Source organism: Ambystoma mexicanum, chromosome 4p (genome assembly GCF_040938575.1).
Source record: "Ambystoma mexicanum isolate Mex_15411 chromosome 4p, UKY_AmexF1_1, whole genome shotgun sequence".
Taxonomy (NCBI): domain Eukaryota; kingdom Metazoa; phylum Chordata; class Amphibia; order Caudata; family Ambystomatidae; genus Ambystoma; species Ambystoma mexicanum.
In genome coordinates, this window is record NC_090927.1 from 180,886,795 (window position 1) to 180,912,036 (window position 25,242).

Sequence of the window (25,242 nt, forward strand, 5' to 3'; positions counted from 1 at the left end):
ATGTCTGCACTCCTTTCTCCATCCCTCCGACTCCCTCTATGCTCTCCATTCCAATGGTGGAGGCACAGATTTCTTCCCAGGGGGTCAACTTGATGGGTGATTCCGACCCTCCCCCGGTGGCTGTGGCAATGTTGCAGTTGGCAGAAAGTATGCTACGGACGCGTATCCGCAGGTCGTCCCACCGCTTCCTGCATTGCTGTGGGTTGCGGGGTGCGGTCCCCACCGCACTTACCCGCTGTGCCACCAGGGCCCATATGGCCTTCTTGTTCGCAAGTGCCGTCCTGGTCATTTGCGTGGAGAAGACGGCGGCGGCATTCTCCTGGAGGGTCTCTGTGAGTACGGTGAGTTCCTCACGGGAGAAGTGGACCTGCCGCTTGCGGTCGCACGCTTTCTTCGCTACTTTTCCCATTTTTCTTGGTTTCACTAGGGTGGATGACGGGTTGGGATGTGTCTCAGGGTGGTGTTTTTAGTGGTTGTGTGTATTTTGTGGTTTTATAGGTGTACGGGGTGTTGTTTCCCGTTCCGGGCCCATGTTTTTACTTCCGTTTCCGTATATTTACGGTCGCCGTACTTTCCGGTTGGCGCTCACTGCGGTGTCCGCTATGATGGGTGGCGGTATTGCACCTAGGGCGCCGTACGGCGGCGGTGTGGGCCGTTTTGGGGTCATTTCCGCCATCGCGGACTTTGCACTTCCGCCATGGCGTGGTGCTCGTGCCCGATGGGTCGGAATGGGCCGCACTTTGCTCCATCGTGCAATGGCGGAAACGCTATTTACGCTGTGGCGGTCCGGTCAGTCACTTTCCGCAAGGGTCGTAATGAGGGCCATTGACATGGCTCTCCTGGATGTCTCCGATGTTGGTGACTTTTGTGATGTTTCCAAAATCTGTCAGGCACATATTGTACAATTTAGCCGTTCTATGGGCCAGTGCATTTTTGGCCAAGTCCCCTAAGATCCCCTTGGGCTCACCTGTTGATGTGTTGTGGGGGGATTTGGTCCCCCCTTTACTTTTGCCTTGGGGGTGGGTGTGCGCCTGGGTTTTCAGTGGGGAGGCTTGCTTGGGGGAGTGGTGAGGTCTGCCTTGTTTTTTTCCAAGATGGCCCAAACCTCCTCTGGAACAGCTGTCATCTTTGTTTCTGCCTGTGGGTTTAGCGCCCTGAAAGTGGAGAACTGAAAACGGGACAGTGCTTCAGCGGCCTTGTTTTCCTTGCCTGCAATGTGCCGTTCAATTATTAGAACGGTGTGCTTCAGACTAACTTTTGTAATTTCTCTCAGCACTTTCAATACCAGAGAGCAGGATGCAGCCACTTTGTTCGGCGCGTGTACCACTGCCATATTGTCAGACCATGTGACCAGTGTTGTATTAATCAGCAAGTCCCCCCATAAGCAGAGTGCCATCCATATGGGGACTATATCTAGAAAGGTAATATTTCTAGTCCACCCCCACTCATGCCAACTGTGGGGCCAGTGGCCAGCGCACCACTTGTTTACATAACATATTCCAAAGCCTATGCTACCTGCTGCGTCAGTGAACAGGGCCCTTTTCGCTGCATCATTTATGGGCTTTCGCCATATAACTTTCCCATTAAAGTTGCTAAGGAATGACTCCCATATTGCTAGGTCTTGTGCTATCTCTTTGCCCAGTCTGATGTGGTGGTGTGGCTTGGTTGCCCCCCTCATCCTTAACCCTAGGCTTCTGTGGAAGATCCGTCCTTGTGGCATCATTGTAGTTGCAAAATTGAGCTTCCCGGCAAGGGACTGCATTTCTTTCAGGGTTGCCTTGTCTTTGCCTGTCATTATCTTTATTGCTTTTAGTAGGTCTAATTTTATCTCTGGGTATGCGGCATACTCCCTTGTAAGAGTCAATCTCAATCCCAAGGAAAGAAAGGGTGGTGGTGGGCCCCACCGACTTCTCTGGTGCCAGTGGGACCTCTAAAGCTTGCATGATTTTGCAAAATGTTTGGAAGGAGGAGCCGCACAATGGGGACCCTTCTGGGCCAGTAAAAAAGAAACCGTCCAAGTAATGCACTATTCTTGCCCTGGGCATGGCTTTCAGCAGTGTCCATTGTAAAGTTGAACTGAATTGTTCTAAGTATGCGCAAGCAATGGCACAGCCCATGGGGAGGCATTTATCAAAACAGAATTTATTCTCAAAGTGGAAGCAAAACCAAAGGTACGCGCTCTCATGGACAGGTAACAACCTAAATGCAGACTTGATGTCTGCTTGTGCCATGAGAGCGTGCCTTCCTGACAATCTCACTAAGTCCACAGCATCTTTGAAGCTGCTGTAGGACACAGCGGACTCCGTGGCTGGGACGCCATCATTAAAAGAGCTCCCGGGAGGGTAGGATAGGTGGTGAATCATCCTGAACTCCCCCTGTTCCTTCTTGGGCACTAAACCCAGGGCGGAGCATAGGAATTCTGGGAATGGGGGGCTGGGAAAGGTGCCTTCTATCCTGCCCAGGTATAATTCTTTTTCTATTTTCGCTGTGATTATAGGGGCAAGGGAGGAGGCAGATTTTAGGTTGTTGAGGATGAGGTGGGATCCATGTCCCTGGAATGGGATTTGAAATCCTTCTCTAAAGCCCTGCCCCAAAAAATGTCTTGCTGTTGAGTCAGGGTAGGCTTGCAGCATTTGCACAGTTTGTCTATTTTAATTGGGGAGGCTCCTATTTTAAATTAAGTTGCTGTTTTTTGCTTCAGCGACTTTGGGGCTTGGCTGTGGGGGACACTCTTGTGTCCCCCACCACATGTGCTACATTGGTGTTTGTATCTGCACTCGTCCCCCCATTTGCATGACCCTTTGTCAAAATACCAACCGGTTGCTGTGGTGTACCCTCTGGGCCCGCCTGTGTTGCGGGTGTTCTGTTGACCCTGAGTTTTCCTTCTGTATTTCTGCCCCTCTGGGGCAGGCCTCCGAAAGTGGGGCTTAGATTTATTGGCAGGGGAGCTCTCTCTATGGTCCATGCGCTGGGTGCGCTGCCTGGTGTTCCCTCTCTTATTATTCTGATATTCGCGCTCTTCATTGTGTTGTGTTTTACAAGCTGCATTTTCTTTTAACACATGAAACATATACAATTCGGGATCTTCTTCCTCCCACCCCAGGTCGGGGAATCTTTGCATTTCCTTCCTGAATTCCCTGTCATAATTCAGCCAGGATCCTCCCTTAAATGTTTTATGGATTTCCATGATCCTGTGATGGTAGGCAATCAGCGCTCGGCCTTCCTCCGGGAATTTCTCTAAGATAATTGAGGACAGGATTTGAAAAGATGGTTCCCAATTTTGTACATTCTTTTCCAAACTAGGCTTCTTTGCTCTCTCTTTTTCTTCTTCTCTGTTGTCTTTTTTAGGAATGCCAAAGCCTAATTCCTCAGATTCCAACAGGGAGAAAATGTCTATGAATCGCTTTTGCCTAATCTTTTTCTTAATTTTGCGCTCAATGTGCCATGCAATAGTCTTTTTTACGCTCTTGTTCACATTTTTGGCAATTGTGCACCTCCCATATTTGGTCATCTGCGGGCGTGAGGATTCAATATTGTTATTAGGACCGACCCAAGCCTTAAGGTGGCCTTGTTCATCCTCACTCCCTGAATCCGACTCTGTGTCAGAGCTGTCACTCTCGCTGCTGGAGCTGCTAGAGTCCTCTCTGTGTCTCTTCTTCTTCCCCGCACTCCCGTCCCTGTGCCATTTTAAAAATTGTTCTAACATTGGCCCCAAATCATTTTTCACAGTACCTGATTTGGCTTTGCTCTTGCTGCCGGTCAGGGCGTCTGCTGAGGCTGGCATGCTGCAGACATTCATGCGCCGTTTCTTCTTAGCCGGCTGCTCCTGCTCAGCTAGTTCATCTACATTGTCCTCTCCTTCTTCGGATGGTGCTTCTGCATCGATGCTGGCGGCTGCTAATTCCGCCATCTTCTTTTGGACCAAATCCATGCCGTGGACTGCCTCAGCTTCCTTGGCCCACTCCAAAAGTAGCTTCTCCTTGAGTGTGAGGGATTCAGCCATCTCTGATTTATTGGTTTGTGATGCTTTTATTTGGAATTTCCACTGTGGCCTGTGGTCCTTGCGCCTCTGTGCTGCATAGGGAAAAAACCCGAAATTGTTGCTGGTGGCAGCTGGCTGGCTGGGGTGGCAGTTTCTTGAGCAGCTTTGGCTGCGTTTACCCCGCAAACTCAGCGCCCAGTGTCCTTACCACTGGTGCTGGCCGCCTTCCTTGGCAAAACGTCCCTGTGCATTGCCCTACCGTACTTAGTTACTGTGCACTGTCCACCATATGCGGCTCTGTCGCAATAAGGAAAGGCTCAAAGCGGCTGCTATTGCAAGTTTAAACTGATATAGCAGCTCGGCTTCGCCATGGTCGACTGCTCTGCGCTGTCTTGCTTCCAATAAGTTTCCTTGGTTTGTTCTGCGCTTTTAGGCAGTATTTTGCACTGCCTTCCTTTCTCCCCCTCATCTCGGGAGCTCTGTGAGCCAGCAGACGTGCTGGAAGGGCTGGGGCACTGACGGTCGCTTGGCCAGTGTTGCTCATGGTGGTATATTTCACCAAAGCACACTGCCGCAAGCAAGTTCTCCGCTTTCTGTTTCGGCAAAGTTATGAAATGTTGCCGCCTGGTTCCGTGTGAGCTCAGCTGCTCTGTGTCGTCGTGTTTCCAATATGTATCACCTTTGATTTCACTGCGTCGGTTTGTGGATGCTTTCCGATTCCTTTCCTTGCTCCTTTTTTTTGCTGGAGCTCTGGCGGCTTGTCACGGTCCGGGAAGGCTGGGGGGCATCATTCGTTGTGGGCACTAGGAGCGCAGTGCTTTGTTAACACCGGAGCACTCCGCGATCCTTTTGCTTTTACCCCCGTCTGATCCGACCTGATTAATGTCTCTGCTCCCAGCGATGAAGGCCGCAGCCTGCTGCTCTGTGGGGCGCTGCAATGCCTCACTGGTGAAATGAAGTGCCAGGAATCTGTTTTGTTCTTTCCACTAATACCCGTGCAATGTAGTAACAGGCAGCCCGAAGAACATTAGCTGTGGTCAGGGGTCCAGCTCTGTAGGTGCCTGGCAAGGAGAGGCACAAGAATGAAGGGGGCTACCTTGCCCTCTCTGGTTATAGGCCAAAATTTTCCTGAGGGCAAGGTAGCCCTTCTTTGAAGATCAAAGGCCCCCTGCTCTACGTCCGTCCGGATGGGAGGGGGGCCTTTGATGTGAGGTGTCAGGGGAAGGGACTACCTGATGTCACCTGCCACCTCCCTTCCGCAGCGGGCGCCCGGCAGTCTGGGTCCCCATTGTCTTGGACACCCAGATGCCAGCCCAGACACTGGCATGCTAAGTGGGGCGAGCACCTGAAAGGTGCTGCCCTGGCTGGTCCCACAACAAGTCCACCTCCCTGCTTATGTCCCTGGGCCTCACATGCTGGAGGGCCCATGTTTAAGCGGTCTCCTTTGTCCAATTTTTATTTGTTCAAACAGATGGTTTAAATGATTGTTACACGAGAATCTATGCAGACTTATTTTCGTACACTTATCGAAGCAAACCCTGCATGCTGCCTGTCATGTCTTTGAGTGAGAGGAGGCAGCATTTACATTAATTTCTATGGAATGCAGTTGCCTTTTGTAGTTGAAAATAAAACATGCAGATTTCTTTAGAATCTCCTTCACCATCAAAATTGCACGAGGGCTGAGATGCTGCCGGATTTCTAACCTACGGCAGATTAGGGTGGCGGGAATGATTCTTTCATTCCAATCCATGCGAATCTGTATTAGGAATCTGCCAAAACTGAAGTGCTTGTAAAAATCTCTGTGTCCATTAGCCGCCTGCAAGAACGTAACCCACAGAAAATGATATGGTCCAAACATAACATTCTTTAAGAAAGTTGAGTGTTTTTCACCATGTTGGACCCCCTGAGCAAAGCAAGATGTGGCTTAGTTTTACTGAACTGGAGGGTGTGTGTTGGGACTGCTGGTAACTGAGTTAGTGTGATCAACAGGTAAAACACATGCTGACAGTAAAAAGCTGCATTTCAACATGCCATGCTGTAATACAATGTGAGCAGTCCACCATTTTACTAGGTCTGAAGGAACTTTAACCCTAGCATCTCGAGTCACCTACATTACCGGTGATACCATAGGGTCTAACTTAATCACACTTTTTGGGAAGTTCAACTAAAGTTCAACCGCATGGCCTTAAGTGGGACACGTGGTTTGAGCCCATTTTCATTCTTAGGCAGCTTTCAAGAGGCAGCAGGGCACTGATGGAGGCAAGCTGAGGAAAATGAGTCATTAAACAAGGAAGAGCAGTTCCTTAGAAAGAAGGGTGGTGTGATGAATCAGTCATGGTTCCTGCCAGAATCCTAGTCTGGGACCCTTCTCATGTGGCCAGGGAAAGGCAGTTGCTTCCTGATCCCATCCCTGGGGGCGGTGTACTGTGTGAGGATCACATAGGGGTGGGGAACAGACAAGGAATACTGGGAAAAACCCCTGTTTAACTTTCCCCATAATTGCACACTTGATATGGTTATGGCTGTTTGCCAAATCGCAATGGTTAAGAAAACTGACTTTGTTGTTGGGGACTACGAGTCCCATAATCCCATAAGTACTGGGATGAGGAAGAGGGCTGAAGAGGTATGCTGTAGCTGTACTCAGCCAATTAAGCCTAACAGCCTACACCTGAGGGAATCTGTGAGGCATAAAAGGCCCCCTCGGGTGCAAGCAATCAGAAGGAGCTGGACCTGTGACTGGAGTATGTACTGTAGTAGCAGAAGCAGAAAGAAGAAGGCGCAGAGCTGGAACACCAAGCAGAAGTAGGAGAACCAGAGGGATGCCAGAACGTGGATGCAGCAAATTTCACCTGCTAGCTCTGGGAGGGTCCTTTTCCCCCACACTCTAAAGTGCAGAGGCTTGCAGCATTGGAAGACGTGCAGGAAGGCTGTCTTTCCCATGTGAGACTGATTGCCGTGGTTGCCGTGCAGAGAACGTGCCAGAGACTGAGGCGTCGGGCTGTTGTCAAGCCGCAATCTTAGGAGCGAGAGGAGTTAAACGAGTGGCCGGACCGGAGACACCTTCAGCGAGGAAGGGTGTGGCTCCCTGTGAAGCCAGAAACAGTAGAAGTTGTGAAAGAAGTCGTGGAAGTTGTGAAACACGCAGAACGAGGTTCACAGAATCCTGTGAGTGAAACCTGGTGTTCTAATTCCTTGCCGACAACAGTATCCAGTTTCCTATTCACTCGCATATAGTCAGAACTGAGCTGAAATTATTAATTGACGCTTTAATAAGGGGACAATGGAAATGTAGCACTCGCGTGTATCAGATAATTCCCATTTGTTCGCGTGAAGAGCAAACGCTGTGAAAGACCATTGTTTAACCCTTAAGACTCTAAACTTTATGAAGAAGTGGTCGCGTGTTGCTTATTATGAAGAGTAAATGTTGTGAAGGCCATTGCTTAACATTTAACGTGACTAAGACCATTGTTAAACCTTTAGCCTTTCAAAACTACATGAAGAAGTGGCCGTGTGTGCCTAATTGTGCTTTCCAAAGGAAGACTGAACTCTATCCTTTATTTCACGCAGGCATTCATCTCTTCTAAGAGCCAAAAAACAATCTAACTATAACTGTGAACCCAATAGCAGTTCAGCGTTGCCTAAGATACACATGTGCAAGCATTACCCGGAGCCAAGAGAGTGACACAAAGGCCTCTGGGTAATTACTTGGGCTAACAGTTAGCAGAGTGGTGAAGGCAATTTTGGGGAAGGGAAACCTGCTGTTAATTAACATTATTTGGGGTTGTTGTGGCAGACAGACAAGAGGGACAGAGTCTGCCCCTTTTGAAGAGAGATATTCAGAGGAAGAGTGCCTTGCCTACTTGAAGGTGTTGAAGTACTTTAAAGTGAATCCTTGTCAAAGCCTTTCTTGAATCACAAATTACTGAAGCTGTGGTAGCTGTCCAAAGTACGGAATCTGTGATGGTATATCTGGTTGGCAGTAGATGCAACATTTCAGTAGCCTAAATGAAGTGGAGTACTATGAGGCAAAGTAGACTGTTTTCATGATAAACTAGAGTAGAAGTGAAGTTGTTTAAGTAGAAGCAGCAGCACTGTGAAGTCATCCTGACAGATATACCTACTGTGAATCTTAATCGTGTAACTAATGACATGCTAACTTTTAACCAAGAACTGTGTAGAAGTTGCATTTCTTTTGAACTGTGGCAAGTCTTCTTGGATTACTGAAAGTGGTGACAATGCATCGCGGCTTGGAATACATTTGGAGATGTTCTGAGGAAGTGGAAAGTCTATATTTCATCAAGGAGAAAAGATTTGCTAGTGTTGAAACTTTGATTAAAAAAATATTATTTGACATTGAAAAATCAAGAACTTATTTGGGACATCTTACATACAAGGACTTCCTTATTTGAACATTAGAGCAGAATTCACTTTGAATCCTGGAGAAGGTAACTCACCCAATGTATTGAGAAGTCATCAAGAAACTGTGAATGTTGTTGATAATGTTCGAATTGCCATATATTTTCTTTGTATTTAATCTTTAGTGTGAGGGCCAGACATTTTGTGTTAGAGTGTTTCCCTTTAGTTTTGTTTAATCAGGGAACTCCTCAGAAGAGCAGGGATAGTGAGGCATTGAATTTTATTTGTACTTTAATAAAATGGCATGTTTTGAACAATCATCAAACGGTTGCCCGCCTTGCATTGCTGACCCACCAGAGTGGGCTAGGGTCTCCGGAGATTTAGATTTAGGGTAGGTTTTGCACATGCAGCACAGTGTGACACATTCATTGAGCAGAAGTAGGAAAACACCCCTTTGTGAGTTTAGGTAAAGGGACACAAGCATGCAAACCTGATTTTGGGTGACAGCTTTAGAATTCTGGAGAAAATGCCAGTGATTGATGGTGGCAGGTGGGACTGTAACGAAAACACATGCCACATGCCACGAGGAAGAAAACAACATATACAGCTTGTGATTCACACTAGGGACCAGCCTGGAATCCATGAGGGAAGCTGGCGCTAGACTCAAGCTTGCATGCCTTTTCTGGGAGGAAGTAACAGCTATTCATAGAGGGGGGTTCATACACCACAGTCAGTGTCATATCTCGAAGTGAGTGGATAATACAGATGCCATTGGATGACATTGGGGAGGAGGAGAAGGGGCAGATAATCCCTGAAGACTGCGTGTATGAGAGTCAAGCTTGTGTCTTTTATGTGGAAGGCATTACCTTAAATTAGGGAGGTGAGGGCCACACCAGTGAGTGTCCCCCTATTTAAAAAATAAAATAAAAAAAACATTAAAAAAAAAAATCGGCAAATTTGGTGTCGGGAAAATGACATTCGAAAATATGGGTTTCGAAAATATCACTATAAAGCGGGCAATACATTAGTCCATGTCCATCTCTTGAAGTGTGTAGCTGAGACACGTGCTATCGGATGACACCTTGAAGGAGCAAGAGGAGAAGCAAAATCCGTGAAGGCGGTTAGTGTCAGAGTCACACTCATCCGATATTTGTAGGTGGTAGCAAAAGACATTGAGGTTCGGGAGGACGAGTAATACACAAGGAAAGTGAGTGGACAAGACAAGTGCCATATGGGTGACACTTGGAAGGAGTAGGAGGAAGAAAACAGGATTCCTGGGGACAGCTTGTGTGAGGATCATTCTAGTGTTTCTTTTGTGGATGGAAGCATCAGAAATTTGGGGAGGCAAATGATACACTAGTCAGTGAGTTGATGACATATTGCGATAAGATTCAGCACCCAAACAAGTTTGTGGTCTTTTCATTTCTGCAGCAAAGCTTGCTCTGTGCACTGGGGATGTCAGAATTGCACATGGAAAAGTGAAGGTATCATCCAACTCACGTTACACACCCTCGCCATTTGTCACTCTGGAGTACATGAAGCAGGAGAATTGAATGTTTGGGTATTGCACCACAATAAAAATCTATCAAGATTGACAGTTCCTTTTACAGTCTCAGGGATGGACTAGGGAGATGGAATGGGGAGATGTGTAGATCTACTGAAAATCTGTGAGTTGAACAGCAGAAAGAGATTACAAATTCCACGTCTCCATCACCACTGCCCCACCCACCATCCACTGAAAACTCAGCGAATAATGATAATGATGAGGATGACCAAATAGAGGATGATCATAACAAAGATGAAGACACATCAGAGCCCAGACTGGATTGTGTGTCGCTGCTGAAAGCAGTGATGCTGAGGAGGGTGGAAATTACATCACAGATACATGGGCTGCAATAGCCACCTCCCCCACCTGTCTTCAGTTTACTCAAGTATCAGCCTTCCTGCCACAGATCAGGAAAAACATTGCATAACTAAGTGGCATCTAGAACATCACCATCACACACAGAGAAGGACAGCCTGCTGCTTCAGGCATAATCAAGGTACCAGTAGGGCATCACGGCACACAGAATAAACGAAAACTGAATCTGGCCGCTTGCACATTCTGTCAAAAAAAGGGGAGTTGAGCAAAGGAAGAAACCAATGCGGGTACCAAATCTATGTGGTCCCATATGCTGAAGCACCAAGCACAGACATAGGAAGACGTCAGAGTATCTGAAATGCATCTCTCCCCATACCATCAGGCAAGCAGCATACCACCACCAGTGTGCACAATTACCCTTGAAAATAATGCAGCTGTGTCATTGCCTGGGACACCAAAATCTACTCCTAGGTCCCCAGTGATGCAAAGGAGTGATAACCACATTGTGCCAGGTTAGTGTTGTGAAAGCATGTGAAAGTAAATATAAATATCACAAGTCACATGACAGACAGTGACTGCATGATGCTAACCTTGTTATAACATTGATAATGGACCTCTTGCCCTACTTTATTTCTGAAAAGCCCTGGATTCCAGCAGCTTATGAGAAAAGCCATCCACTGCTGAAAAGTTCCCAGCCACAGTTTTCTCTCAGTACAGGAATTGTACAAGTTTATGGCTACAGTGGAACGGGAACTACAGCAGCTTGTGGGCCAAAAACCCACTTCATAATAGACATTTGGACCAGTGGTCAGAGTAGTGACTACAAAGCCATCAAAGTGCATTTATGTATTTATTTATTTGGCATTTATAGCAACGCGCAAAGCCCTGAGGCATCTAGGTGCTAGTTACAGTTACTAGGGTATACAAGATAAGTGTTACAAGTTACAGGTTACAGTGTTGTAAGACGGAACAGAGTGGACAGTTCCAAATCAGTTACAATGGCATACTTGTGTTGATTGAGTCTGCAGTGAAAAGCTTCAAGACAAACCTCAATTGCTGGGACCATAATAAAGCCTGGTGGGTGTGTAGGAACCCAGTATGTGGAGCAGTATAGTAGTAGGTTGCAGGGTGGGGTGCATGCCGGCAAAGCCTCACCCAGTGTGGTTGGGGCTATATCAATTGTGCGCTGTGTAATAATCTATATTTGGTAAAGTCTAATGTTACAGCCATGTTTGAAAGTATGGCAAGGTGCGTGAAGAAGATGGGGACTGATCTATTGCAGACCCTCCATCTCCTGGTGGGCTACAGGAGGATAGTGGGTAAGGCAACAAGTGTGCTGCAGAGGCCATTGGTGCAGAAAGGCTCTTGCCTTGTCTAGAGGCCTTTGCGGGTCACAGAAAAGTGGTCAAACAGAGCAGGCTTGTGGAAGGGGTAGGGTGTTTCTTTTACAATCAGACCCAGGCAAGTCACTCATGCAGGGGTGCATAATTATACCATACACACCATTCAGGTCCTTACCTTGTAAAAGGTGTTTTATGTGTGCCAGTATTTGTGGCACTGCTGATCCTCCTATGCAATGCGAGAATTGGGGGCACATTAATAAGTCCAATCCGGATGTGACAATGATGCTACTAAGGATAGCGGGCAGGGTGACCTCCATGCCCGGACAGGCCCAGACAGGGGAGGACATTGTTTGTCGGTATCCTTCAACGGGGGCCGGCTTTGCCCCTCCATAAATTGAATAAGTTCTTCCGGCAACCAATGTGCTACAGGCAGAGGGGGGAACAGGGCTGAGCAAAGCCTTTCTTTGGAAATGGAATCGCGACCACCATTTTTGAATGGAGCCACGCTCCGAGCTTGTTACAGGGGCCGATGCAAGGACCTGCTCGCAGGTTTTTCTCCAGCATGGAGGCTGAGGTGGAGTGCACACTTGGTGCTCTGTTTCTTCTTGGCTGATATGTAATGAGGGTGCCCAGAGAGGGGAGGAAGTCCTTTGTCTCTGTCCTTCGAAGGGGGCCGGCTTTGTCTGCCTGCTCCACTCCACAGGCATTGCGTTCATTTCCTTACACTACCAGAGATGAAGGGTACCTGAGTACAGGGGGCAACAGGTGTATGCAGTTTAGCATCAGGCAAATGTTGTCGATGCAAGGGTTTCAACCACAAGTTTGACATCTGGGACATGAAGGAGAAGGAGGCAGGACAGTGTCTAGGGCCTTCCTAATTGGCATTTGGGCTTTGTTGAGGCAAGACAATTCACTTCCCCTGATTTGCACATGTCCCTCATCCCTTGGTCACATGCTTTGTTAGAAGTATGTCAACCTTCAAAAGAAAAGGTTACTGCGACCCAGAAGATCAGCTTAGATTTCACCTGTGCTTACCATGACATAAAGGCATCGTGCCAAGTACAGGTGTGCCGCAAGTTGCCACTGGGCAACCTGAACACCTCAGTAGCCACCTGTTGTAACTCCATATTTTACACCTTGAAACACCATTTTCTGTGTAGGCGCATTATAAATACCCAATAAATAAATAAATACATTGCATAAATTAGATGGGCTACCAAATGTGGCAGACCAGAAGAAGAAAATGGACTCTGGTTTTCCATCTTACGATAGTTATTTATTAAATGAAAGGTGAAAAGTCCCAACCTTCCAGCTAGGGTGTTCTCTACCTAACAAAACGAACTAGGGTGCTCGACACTCGTCGGAGATAGACAAAACCAAAATTAGAGTCCACTGTGCAAAACTAAGCTATAATGGCCCTATCAATATTGAACCAACTAAGGCACAGGAGAATGACTCCCTTCTCAGTCTATCACTGTAAAGCACTTTGTTGCTTCTCGGAGCTAGGTCCGCGCTCAATAGATAGCCCGATAATAACTATATCATCAATAACATGGAATGGAATTGTTGAGTGAAGTTGAATGATCAAGAACGGAATTCTGCAGTGAGGTGTGCATGCCAGTTTAAATTTGTTGAAGAAAAGTCAGGATCAGTGTTTTTGTCATGTTTTTCACAGAGTATGCTTATTGTGATTAAAGCTTGTTCCGAAATGATGTCACAGCATTCCTCGCCACAAGCCTAGTGACCGATTTATTTGCAACCACCACCAAAACAAAGCTAAAATAGTACATGCCAACATGTCCCATTTCAATTGTAGATGCTGGTCCAGTCTTTGATTTGGTCGATGCCATTTTAGTCAATTTGCTCCAGGGAACTGGGGGCTGCTAAGCGTAAAAGTCCACTTCGGCCTCCTCCAGCAGCTCCATACTGCAAATCCACATGCATTTCCGCCTGCATCCATCTTTCATGTGGTGGTGCTGGAATCCCTATGGATTCCCCCAATTTTGAGCACAAGCAAAAATCAGTCGGAATCCATAGGTGTTAGTGTTAATAGCATCAGCATTGCAGCTACATGGCGGGCAGCATTAAGGATTGTTTTAATGAAGGTTTGCAAACAAAAATGGAAACTTGGTTATGTGATGAATCCTATGGATCTCTCACCAAACCCCTGCCTAAAGTCTCCTCCCAGGTGGCCCGGGAAAGGCAGGCGCTTCCTGATCCTGATCTTGGGGGTGGTGCTCTGCGGGAGGATCACCTGGGGGGAGAAAAGGCTCAGGAAGGTGAGAGCAATCAATAGGGTGAGACATAGTATTTATCTTCCCCTAAGGAAGAGATATTACAAATGCCAACATACCTAATCGTTTGTTGCCACAATAATATAACTGTTCCACTTGTTAAACACCTAAATGTGGATGAAAGAAGTCAAAGATCCTGTGGTATACAAATGTTAACATTGATTCTAGAACATCTAGCACTAAATGCTTCTCTCTCTTAAAAGGGGGTAATAGAAAGAAGTTGTTGAAACTAGAAGGCCAATTGGCAAGTAACAAATGAATAGAAAATCTAACTTTGCTGCTAGAGACTTCAAGTCCTATAATTCCCTCAGTACTGGGACAAGCAAGAAGGATGCAGAGGAACACTACTGTAGGAGTGAGCCACTCATTAATGCAAATGACCCACACCTGAAGGGGGCTGAGAGGCTTAAAAAGCACCCTCAGGTACAGGCATTAGGAAGAAAAGCAGAGCAGTGGAAGAAGAAGAAGCAGCGTGGTCCTGGATTGCAGCCGAGAGGGAAGACCATGGCGAGAGAAGATGCCGGGCCCACGGCGATCGCCACAAGCCGCAGTGGGTCCTGAGAGAGTCTTAGCCCGTCGCTCTCCCTGTTTCAGAGGTCACGTGGCGGGAAGTGTGAAGAGGAGACACTTGTCCGAAAGAATTTTGTTGTGCAGAGTTTTTGCAGCAGGAAGCTGCAATAGCAAGGGAAGTGTTCCCTCTTTGGAGGTTCCAAGTGGCAGGGCTTCACCTAGCCCTACTAGGAGGAAAGGAATGGATGCTCCAATCTCCAGTGGCATGAGCACAGAAGAACATGAAGAAGCTTTCTAACTGGCTAGGAGGATCCACAAGCAAAGACGACCTACGAACACTGAGTGGAGCGTAATGAAGCGACTTACCCAGTGAATCCACAACTTGTAATTGACTCCGGAGTGCTTCAACGCTGTCCGCGTGTTCACGGCAGACTGTTTCACTCGTGAGTGAGTGAATGCAACAGTACCATTAATGTACTGTGCAAAATCAACAAATGTGTTACTTATTAAAGCAAAGTAACTGTATAAATAAGCACATGAGAGTGTGGAAAGCCCAAGAACCCCAGGGAAAAGCTGTAAACAGTTGGAAAACTGACAAGCATACTCAAGCTAAGGGTATATTACCAACCAATAATACCAGTAAAACAAACAGTATTCAAGGCAAGAGAGGAAGACTGAGCATCTTAACAAATGTGAGACTTACTGCTTATGTGCTTTGACATCAAGATCTTCAGGCAGTCGAAACCTACATTGACCAAGCCAAGTGAAAGGAAAAATGAGATTACCTGTTGATCATTATTTGGATGTCGGCGCAGAGGGGAAAGAAAGGTGGCAAACAGGCTACCCTTCTGGAGAGGGTTATCCAGAGGGAGAGGAGCATAGTTGCCCTGAAGACTTAAAGAGCACTAATGTGGTTACTTGTTTTCCCCATAACTGGTCTAAAGTTTGATGTTAAAAAAGCCTAAAGAAGTTGTTGTTTTCTAAAGTTGGGAATTACCACTGAAGCACTTTCCTGGCTGTGTTGTTGAAGAAGTAGACGGTAGGCGAGTATACCCGTGGGCAAGAAGTTGTTGCCTCTCAAAGTCTGGAAAAGGAAGAAGCCAGATAGTAGTTGATGCAAGTGCTGAACTGTGTTCAGAACAACAACTCACATTGGTTTATAACATTCAATGAATTGTTAAAGCTTCTTGAAGATAAATTAGAATTATTTTTGAAATTAAGATTATAGTAAACCATCCTGACAAAGACATTTGGTGTTTCTACAAAGGTGAAACCTGTTCTTACTCCAGGAAGAGTTGGAACAGTTTATTTATCTCCTTTGAAACCAGAAACTGTAACAGTTGTCCTGAAAAAGACACGTGTTACTTCTACAAAAGTGAAATCTGTTCTTACTCCAGGAAGAGTGGGGATTGTTTATTTATATCGGAAATCTGATCATTGTGACAATTATCCTAACAAATACAAGTGTTGGTGCTTGCTTGGAGAAGACAAAAGTGAGACAGTTCTTACTCCAGGAGGAGGTGGAACTTGTGATTCCTTGAGATACTTTAATGAAATAACAGAACTTTGTGTGACTGAGTATTAAACCTTAAGAACTGTGTTGGGACTTTATGTTAAAACGGATTTCCATGTTTAATAAAATGGCTGAAGTTGAACATTCTTGAAAAAGTTGTCTGCCTCACATTTCTGACCAGTCACATGTATTTTCGGATTGCCATGCCTGATTCACACCCCTTCACTACAACAATCAAAATAGAACAGTGGGCTCATGACCATGCAGGTGTTGGAGGTTGTGGCACAATCTGTTCTATTTGCAGGTCAAACAAAATGACCCCCACTGTCTTCCACAATGATGCAGTAAGAGCATCCTGTAGTATTCAGTCTTGTGTACCCCAGGGTCTGGTACCTTCAGAGTACCTCCTTGGTACATGTCATTCACAGGTCTAGTTTGTTATGTGTGCTGACACCCAGACTCACAGATAACCTTAATGTGAAGCCAGGTCCACTCTCTGACCTATTGGCGTGCCTCCACCGCAGTCATGTTTGGATTCAAATAATTCAAATGCAAGGCAATACGTGGAAAACCTGAGATTTCGTGCCTACCCACATTGTGCTTGTGCTGTCCCTTCCCCACTGTTTGGGTTGCTTTTTCCTTTGCCTGCTTTCCAAAAGCTGCATGGCATCAAATAATTATTCTCTGTTGTGAAGCATTTAAACGATGATGCAACACATGTTATTTTATACAATGTTCCCCTCACTTTTATTAACGAACAGTTTTTTTATAGTGATGTGAAGATGATCGAATTCTGTTTTTTTTTCTCGCATTTTTGGTGTTATGTGTTGTGTTTTATGGTCTGTGGGTCACCCATTATTCTTTTTTTGTGTTGTTTGATGGATCCTTGAAATCTGAATAAACAGATTTGACTGGCCTCCATAAGCATCAGTGGACAACAGATGTATAGCCTCGTACCCGGAGGTAACAGCCCGAAACCTCAACAAAGTAAACAATCTTGGATTCCTGTTTCATTGGACTCCTTTCCCTGCAGCCTCAAGTAAATCAGGTTTAAAGCTCCTACTTTTGTCATCTAAGTCTCAATTCAAGGACGTTCCTATTTCTGGAATTTGCCTAAAAGCCCACTCGATGCAGCAAACTCCACTATAATACAGTTTAGAAATAACCTGTGCAAGAGTACAAATGGCAGAGCACCACTCGCCACTCAAATAACTGCAGGGGGTCTGAAAGTAGACACTTGCTTCACTTACATGTAACTCCCAATGCTAATGTCTTTGGCAAGGCCTGTCTCGGGGCCAAGTGCCATCATTGTTTACCTGGCAGGCAACAGCTCTCCAGGCAATTGAGACCTTTTCTGGAACCTTTATTAAGAATTCCTGTCTGGAAGACTTCTCCAAACATAAAAGCAACATTTTAGTAACTTCTTTCCTTTCCAACTCAGTGTTTTTGATGGTCATCTACATTTTAGTAACTCCTCTCCTTTCTACCTCAGTGCCTTTGATGGTCATCTACATTTTAGTAACTTTTTTCCTTTCTACCTCAGTGCTTTTCATGGTCATCTACATGTTAGTAACTTCTTTCCTTTCTACCTCAGTGCGTTTCATGGTCATCTACATTTTAGTAACTTTTTTCCTTTCTACCTCAGTGCTTTCCATGGTCATCTACATTTTAGTAACTTCTTTCCTTTCTACCTCAGTGCTTTTCATGGTCATCTACATTTTAGTAACTTCTTTCCTTTCTACCTCAGTGCGTTTCATGGTCATCTACATTTTAGTAACTTTTTTCCTTTCTACCTCAGTGCTTTCCATTTTCATCTACATTTTAGTAACTTCTTTCCTTTCTACTCAGTGCTTTTCATGGTCATCTACATTTTAGTAACTTCTTTCCTTTCTACCTCAGTGCTTTTCATGGTCATCTACATTTTATTAACTTCTTTGTTTTCTACATCAGTGCTTTTCATAGTCATATACATTAAGTAACTTCGTTCCTTTCTACCTCAGTGCATTTTATTTATTTATGTGTTCATTTATAACGCGCCGGAAGCCCGCGGGCATCAGAGCGCACAAAGACACAAGGACAGTGACAAACGACGGGAAAAAACAGGACACAGGTAACATAGGGTCAAGAAGATAAGGGGATCATTTAAAGAGCATTGTTTTTAAAGGTTTCCTGAATCGAAGAAGGTTTACTTCCTGCCTTACGTTCACAGGAATGGAATTAAACAGCGGGGCAGCGCAAACAGGGACGGATCTGACGGTGCACCTGGAACATTTAAAATGGGGCAGGAGGCCAGGGCCATCTGCTGAGTGCAGTCATCTATCTGGAGAATAGCGAGAAACCACAGTTTTGAGGTAGGCGGGTGGGTTGCCATAGAAGCAGCGGTGGACAATGGTGCATGCTTTGAAGTTTTTACGGTCCTTTGTGGACAGCCAGTGAAGTTCCTTCCGATGCCTCTTTCCTTTCTACCTCATTGCTTCTCATGGTCATCTGTATTTTAGTAACTTCTTTCGTTTCTACCTCATTGCTTTTCATGGTCATCTGCATTTTAGTAACTTCTTTTCTTTCTACCTCATTACCTTTCATGGTCATCTGTATTTTAGTAACTTCTTTCCTTTCTACCTCAGTGCTTTTGATGGTCATCTGCAGTTCGGAAAGGCATTAAGGACTTAGCTTCTCCAAAAGAAGTCGCTTTGTGCAGTTACTCCAGCCCTACGGTGCTGTGAGGCCATTCCTTGAGCATGCAGCGCTGTAGTGAAGACCAATCATCTTCATTGAAAAAAGTACAGACATGCAGTGATCCTGCTCCTGGAGTGCCTTAAACATTGATTCCACACCTAACAATGGATCTCTATGACTTCATGAATCTCGGGAGCATAGCTTAGGGGCAACGCGCCACCTTGGAAGCAAGAAGATGTGGAACAACACTGGTTCGATCCCCGGGTCCGCGCTTAGAAACCTCTGGGTATTGTGTTATAAATAACCAATTATATATATATATATATGTATATATATATAATCCAAAACCCATCTTTTCAAGATGCATCAAACAAAATAACGCATTGTAGTCCCCTCCATTATCTGTTAAACATTATTTGTTTTTCAAATATTGCAATTGTACGCGGCTTTTTATCTGGCTTAATATCACAACTATGTCAAATGGGTTGGTCAGACCTTCCTGGAAAAATAGAATTAACATTATGAATGCATATATGATCTCCTTCTGCACCCCTGTGATGCCATTTGTGTATTTAAGTCCCATACTTCACTACCCACTTCGTTAAAAAGCAGTGGTAAGTTAACGCTGTCTTGCTGCACTGCCACCAGCGCGCACAGCAGGACGAGCCAGGACCACTTACCTTTATCTCGGTTTGGATGCTACACTTGACCAGCTTGAAGTTTTTGCCAAGGTTGGAGCTGTTGCTGTGGAAACAGACTTTGAGGATTCGCACTTCTTCCTTGTCAGTATTGTCATCCACCAGCGGCTCCGACGGCTCCTCTTCTTGGCGGAACGAAATCCCCCTCAACCGGGAGAGGGTGGCCGGGTTCAATGACATCCTTGGATGCGGAGGTCCACTAAGACTGAAGCATCACTTGCCTGTTGGGTGGAAACATTGCCTTTAGAATTGCACATTCTCGTAGAGCATGCTGTTTGCTTTCAATGTACAGCTGTTGCTCATGAAGCAGAAGCAAGGTTAGAAGATTGTAATGCCTTTCTACCACAGCTAGGCAACCTTTGGCTCACCCTATATTTTGGCTTACAACTCCCATGATACCTCACCATTATGGCGGGGACCAATGGGAGTTGTAGGCCAAATCATAAACCATCATTCCTCCTTTAACTAAGCCTTAGAGACTGAGGGAGCGGTCACTATTGTGGCATAATGACCTGCCCCCAAGTTTTTGCCCGAGGCGAAGCCGATGGCTTCAAGCTGGGGAAGGTTCATTAACCCAAGCAATAATTAATCACTAATACAAAGTTATACGGTTATTAGCACACAATGTTATGCAACTAGTAAACAATATTGTTATTGTGGGTAAACAAATGAGCACACATAAGTAACCTTCAGTGAATTTAATGAATATGGGACTAGTAACATGACTTACACACATTTTGTTTGTTTGTTTGTTTATTCATTTATAATGCGCACCAGACCCGGGGGTATCAGGGCACAGCAGTTACAGGATATGCAAGGCATAGGTTTCAAGGTTACAGAATATGAACAAGAGTAGTACAGGTACAATACAGGAATACATCAATAAATACATTAAGGAAAGTATACAGAGGCAAATACATCTGAGGAAGGCCTTAAAGATCGGTAGACTTAAACCAGTTGATGTAGCTAAGTCTGAAATTCCGGTAGGGTTGATCTTCTCGGATGGTGTGTGTCAGGGAGTTCCAAAGTTGGGCCGCTTTCACGGGGAAGCTGCAGCAACCAACCTTTGATAGCCTAAATCCAGGGATGGTGAGGCAGTTGATGCAGATTGGTCTCATGGGCCTGGTGGATGTTCTCCTTCGGAATCTATCAGTGAGATAGCTAGGGGCCGCATTGTTCAGTGCTTTATGGGTAAGGGATGCAGTTTCTAACTGGATTTTATTATAAATTGAGAACCATTTATTTTGGCGCCTACTCCCAGATATATGTGATCTTCTAGCCACACCGAGTGCCGCTCTTAGTGCATTATTCTGGAGGGTTTGTATCCTCTGGATAATTGATTTGTTGGCACCAATGTATAGGGCGTCACAATAGTCAAGCCTAGAGAGTATAAGGGCTCTGGCTAGGATAAAGCAGTTGTCATCAGAGAGGAATGGTTTGCCAGTTCTGATGAGCTTGCAAGTGTAGGCCGTGGCAGAGGCCATGGACTTCACTTGTTTGGTAAAGGAGAGAGTGGAATCAAGGTAGAAACCAAGGGTCTTTACCTCCTTGGCCACATTGATGAGGTTGCCATAGATTATGAAGGATTTGTAATTCTGGTCTAGCTTCTAGAGGTGGGAATGGGTTCCCACGATGATGAGCTCCGTTTTGTCATCATTCAGGCATAGACCATGAGTAGCCATCCATGCCTGGATGATGAGGTACACTCTATTCACCAAGGCCAAATCCTTAACGTAATCCTTGGAAAGTGGGAGGAGAATTTGAGTGTCATCTGCATAATTGGTGTAGGTGATACCAAGATGGTCCATATTGTCGAAAAGGGGCTTAGTGAATATATTGTACAACGTAGGGGAGACACAAGAGCCCTGGGGCACCCCACATATGATGGCGATGGGGTCTGCCGCTGCTGAGGGGGAGAAGACCCTCATGGTTCTGTCGCTCAAGAAGGACTCAATTCAGAGTATAGCCTCTTTGGAAAAGTCGGCGGCTGAGTCTTGGTGGCTGCATAGGACCTTGTGGTCTACTAGGTCGAATGCAGCCGAGAGGTCAAGCAGTAGGAGTAGGGCTGTTTTCCCTTTGTCTCTTAGCTCTTCGACCTGGGATTTCAAGTTGATAAGTGCAGTCTCCGTTCCGTGCTGGGGGCGGAAGCCTGACTGTCGTGCTCCTAGTAGTTTGTGAAGTTCCAGATATTTTTGGATTTGAAGGTAAGCCACCTTGTCAAGTATTTTCAACAGAAAGGGTACTGTTGTAATAGGACGGTAGTTGGTGGGTGTGAGTGGATCAAGGGTTTGCTTTTTTAGCAATGGGCACACCCAAGATTATTTGAGGTTGGTAGGGATAGTGCCAGATGTGAATGGGCATTGATAAGTTGGGAGATAAAAGGGGCAAGGTCTTCTGCCGCATCCTTTATGAGCTGGGCTGGGCAGAGGTCGCCTTGGCAGTTGGAAGGCTTGAGTGAGAGAATGTTTTGTGTTTTATTGCAGTTTGTTAGTTGGGAGAATTAAACGGTGCAGCCCCTCTCTGCCTTAAAATAGCTGAAGGCAATTGCTTCTGTGCTGCTGGTAGGTTTCTGCAGGTCAGAATGTTCGAAATGAGATCTCTAACAGAGATTATAGACTGCATTCCAAGCATCCTAATTGGCTGAGAGGGGGTCTACAATGGAATCCATGAGCTAATAGGTATTAAAATTATACAAATCGCAAGATTTCAAAAATTAACATGGCATTTCTTTTAGAAAGGATCAAATATAAGTCTTGTAAGGTCTGCTTGATGCACATTTGTCCAAGTCTCAAGAATATTTAAGTAGATTCCTAGATGGATCCTAGTAACCCTTGCTGGTATCCACTCTCTGGCTTGTAGTTATGGCTCATATCACACACATTCTGTCCAATATTCATAGAAATCTATATTCATCTGCATGAAAGGGACTGGCAGGGATCCCTAGGATGCAGATAGCTTTCGAGTAGTGCACCAACCCCACTGCATGGAAACCGCAGTCTTTCTGTATTTAGTGTGCATGCTGCTATCCTGGAGGCAGCTTACAGAAACTGTGCACCATTGCAAATGCAACGTTGCACGGTATGAGCACCAGGGCAAACTTTGCCGGGTGCAAACATTAATTGAACGTATATGTTTTTTGCCCCAGCGCCAATACCATACAAAATTGCACTTGCCACAGTGCAAAGGTTCTCTAACATGGCCCCAATATTTTTGCCACTAGGAAAAACTTTGCCCTAATGCTAACATCGTGCAACTTTGTACTTGCACCAGTGTAAACTTTCTGTAATCTGGCCCTCATTGGCTAAAAACGAAAGAGTACAAAGACAACCATGGCATCTCCTCTCCAGATTTAAACCTGCTTGCAGCACCCCACTCCCTCTAAAGTGGTGAGCTTCCAGGTATATTGAAGAAGCAAAAATGAAAAAGTGTAATGGGCAGGCTCAGTTGTTTTAATATATTGCACTCAATGCTGGATTCCTCCAGCTTCTAAGCACTTTAATGAGACCTGGTATTATTAAGCAATGGAATGGTGTACAATGTAGGGATGTTCCCATTTCCTAATCTGCAAGAGGCACCAGCGGCTGGTTGCATGGCATTAATTCCAGGAGTGCTGTGTAATGAAGGGCAACTAGAATGATGAAAAGATTGCGCCTGTTGTTTCTCCATCCAGGTGGGTTTTCTTGGTGAAACCTAGGATTTAACGCTGTCGGTCCTGGCTGAAGAAATACTCTATGCTTGCCTGGTGTGACTCATCTGGTTGGAGGTTATGTGAGAGAGAGACCTCGGTCCAGCGTGTCACAGAGTAAGCGGAAGCCTGGGAATTGCTACATTCCTCGCCCACGCGGCAGCATGCAGAGGCTTGCCAGCCATGTTGACAGGAGGTTACTCAACGGCACGCTCTATTCATGAAGCTGACTTGCATTGGTTATTATTGAATCCTGCATGCTGTTCCATTTCAAAGTGAGAAGGACCGTGCAGCCAATCCCTTAGATCAGCCATGTTGTTTTATCGAATGCAAACATTCATGGCTCTGCAAAGATGCCAGCATGACGCATATCATTGGTAGCAGGTCTTTTGCCCGCGTGTCTTTGACTGTGCATGCAAAAAACCACTTTCATAAGACCTCAGTCAACAACAGTGGAAAGCCTGCCCCAAAAAAGGAGCCTCATCAGGATGGGCAGAGCGGTAAAAATGTGGGAGCAACACTATTACCGCCGCATTACCACTCCGGCCAATCCCGATTTGGGGGAAACTCGGGAGCATTTACCTCCAGCTTTGGGCTTCCAGCTTTTAGCTGGAGGTAAATGCTCCCGAGTTTCCCCCAACTCGGGATTAGCCAGAGTGGTAATGCAGCGGTAATAGTGTTGCTCCCACATTTTTACTGCTCTGCCCATCCTGATGAGGCTTCTTTTTTGGGGCGGGCTTTCCACTGTTGTTGACTGAGGTCTTATGAAAGTGGTATTTTGCATGCACAGTCAAAGACACGCGTGCAAAAGACCTGCTACCAATGATATGTATCATTGTATTCTAATGGTACTCTGGCTGCAGCCAGAAAGGAGGGAGTGGGATGCAGGTTGCCATGCATAAAAGGTAGATGGGGTCCAAACAACAATGAAAGATTTTACAGTATTGCGGGCGTCAAAACAAGGTTACTGGGCAAGTCACACTTTCCTTATTCTGTGTGCTTCAATGACACTAGGCATTGGCACCGCAGTAGGTTGAGTGGCAGTGGGGACATAACAATGATGCACAAGATCCCTTGTCTACCCAAACTCTCTGTCTCTTCTGTTGGCTGGCTATGCCCTAGGCTCTCTCGGGTTTACAGGCTGGTGTAAGCATGGCTTCAAACTCTAAGGAAGCAGCCAGTAGAGTTAAGCTACTGGAAATCAAGTATGAATCCCTCCAACTTAAACAAGTGGAGGCTGAAAATAGATCATGCAGGAATAATGTGTGTATTTGTGGGATACCCACTCAGGCCGCAGACACAGTCCTACCCAAGTTTGCCTAAGATCACTTTCACTTGTCGCTTAAAATGATTTTCTCTCCATCTTGACCCGGAACACCTCAAGTTCTGAAAGCACCTCAAGACTTTCCTCTTCTCCTCCTCTTTCACTCTCTCCCTCCCGTGCTAAACCCCACAGTGGCTGCGATTGGGGGCCTGGGCCCTTATGTGTCCTCCTGGGACCTGGCCTTCTGTCCAATCGCCTGTAGCATCCGCCCTCTCCCGGCACTTGCCTTTGGGCACCACTGGCCTGTGTTGTGTCACAGGCCCTGCACTCAGTTTATTGGCTTGTGACCCCTCTTCCATCAAGTGGTCACTGCCTGGCATTTACCTTTTGCCTTTGCAACTGACTCTCTGGCACTTACCCCTTCCCTTCTCTCTCTGCACTTGCATGCTCTGAATGTTCACGAGGCCTAGTAGGACCACTTTTGAACTTTATTCATCACTATGATAATATTCGATTGTCTTAATGTTCCCTTGTTCCCTTCCCTTTGCCCTGCGGGCGCTTGGAAACACAATTTCTCGATGTATAAGCTCCTTACAAATGTCCAATAAAATAAAAATTAAATATAATTCTAGAGCTGCACAGAACACCCTCGATTTTCTCAAAACACCAACAACAGAAAAACCTGATCCCTAAAACTTTCACCCATGTCCCCTAATTCAGAATTGAGGAACTGACCCCAGCTACGAGTCAAATACCTCAGATCCTATTCCGTAGACGAGCACAACAATACACCACAACTTAGCTCGTTACACACTCCTCATAAGAACATCTCACAGACTTAACAATATGACTATGCGCTAAACAAATTTGCTGCTAATGGGTTTTCCATTTGTCCTTTATTTCACTTTTGAGGGCAAACAATGTGAAATATTGTCATGTTCATGTTCTCGTTCATTATGTTCAGCCAAATCCACATCGTTATGTGGAAGGCAGGGTTAGGGTGGGGGTGGGACGAAGGGAAGTATTTGACGCGGAATGCGGGTGGAAGGGAATGCGGGCG

General features: G+C 45.7%; 1 protein-coding gene across 4 annotated transcripts in view; it reads right to left on the reverse strand.

Moving 5' to 3' along the window:
* The window catches only part of PTK2B (protein tyrosine kinase 2 beta), a 998,240-nt gene that overhangs the window by 485,762 nt on the left and 487,236 nt on the right, over positions 1-25,242 (reverse strand). For all 4 annotated transcript variants that reach the window (XM_069605649.1, XM_069605652.1, XM_069605651.1 and 1 more), the window contains one exon: positions 19,216-19,454. In XM_069605649.1, the coding sequence (XP_069461750.1) occupies positions 19,216-19,413 (198 nt within the window). In that variant the 5' untranslated portion in view covers positions 19,414-19,454. The remainder of the gene's footprint in view (positions 1-19,215; positions 19,455-25,242) is intronic.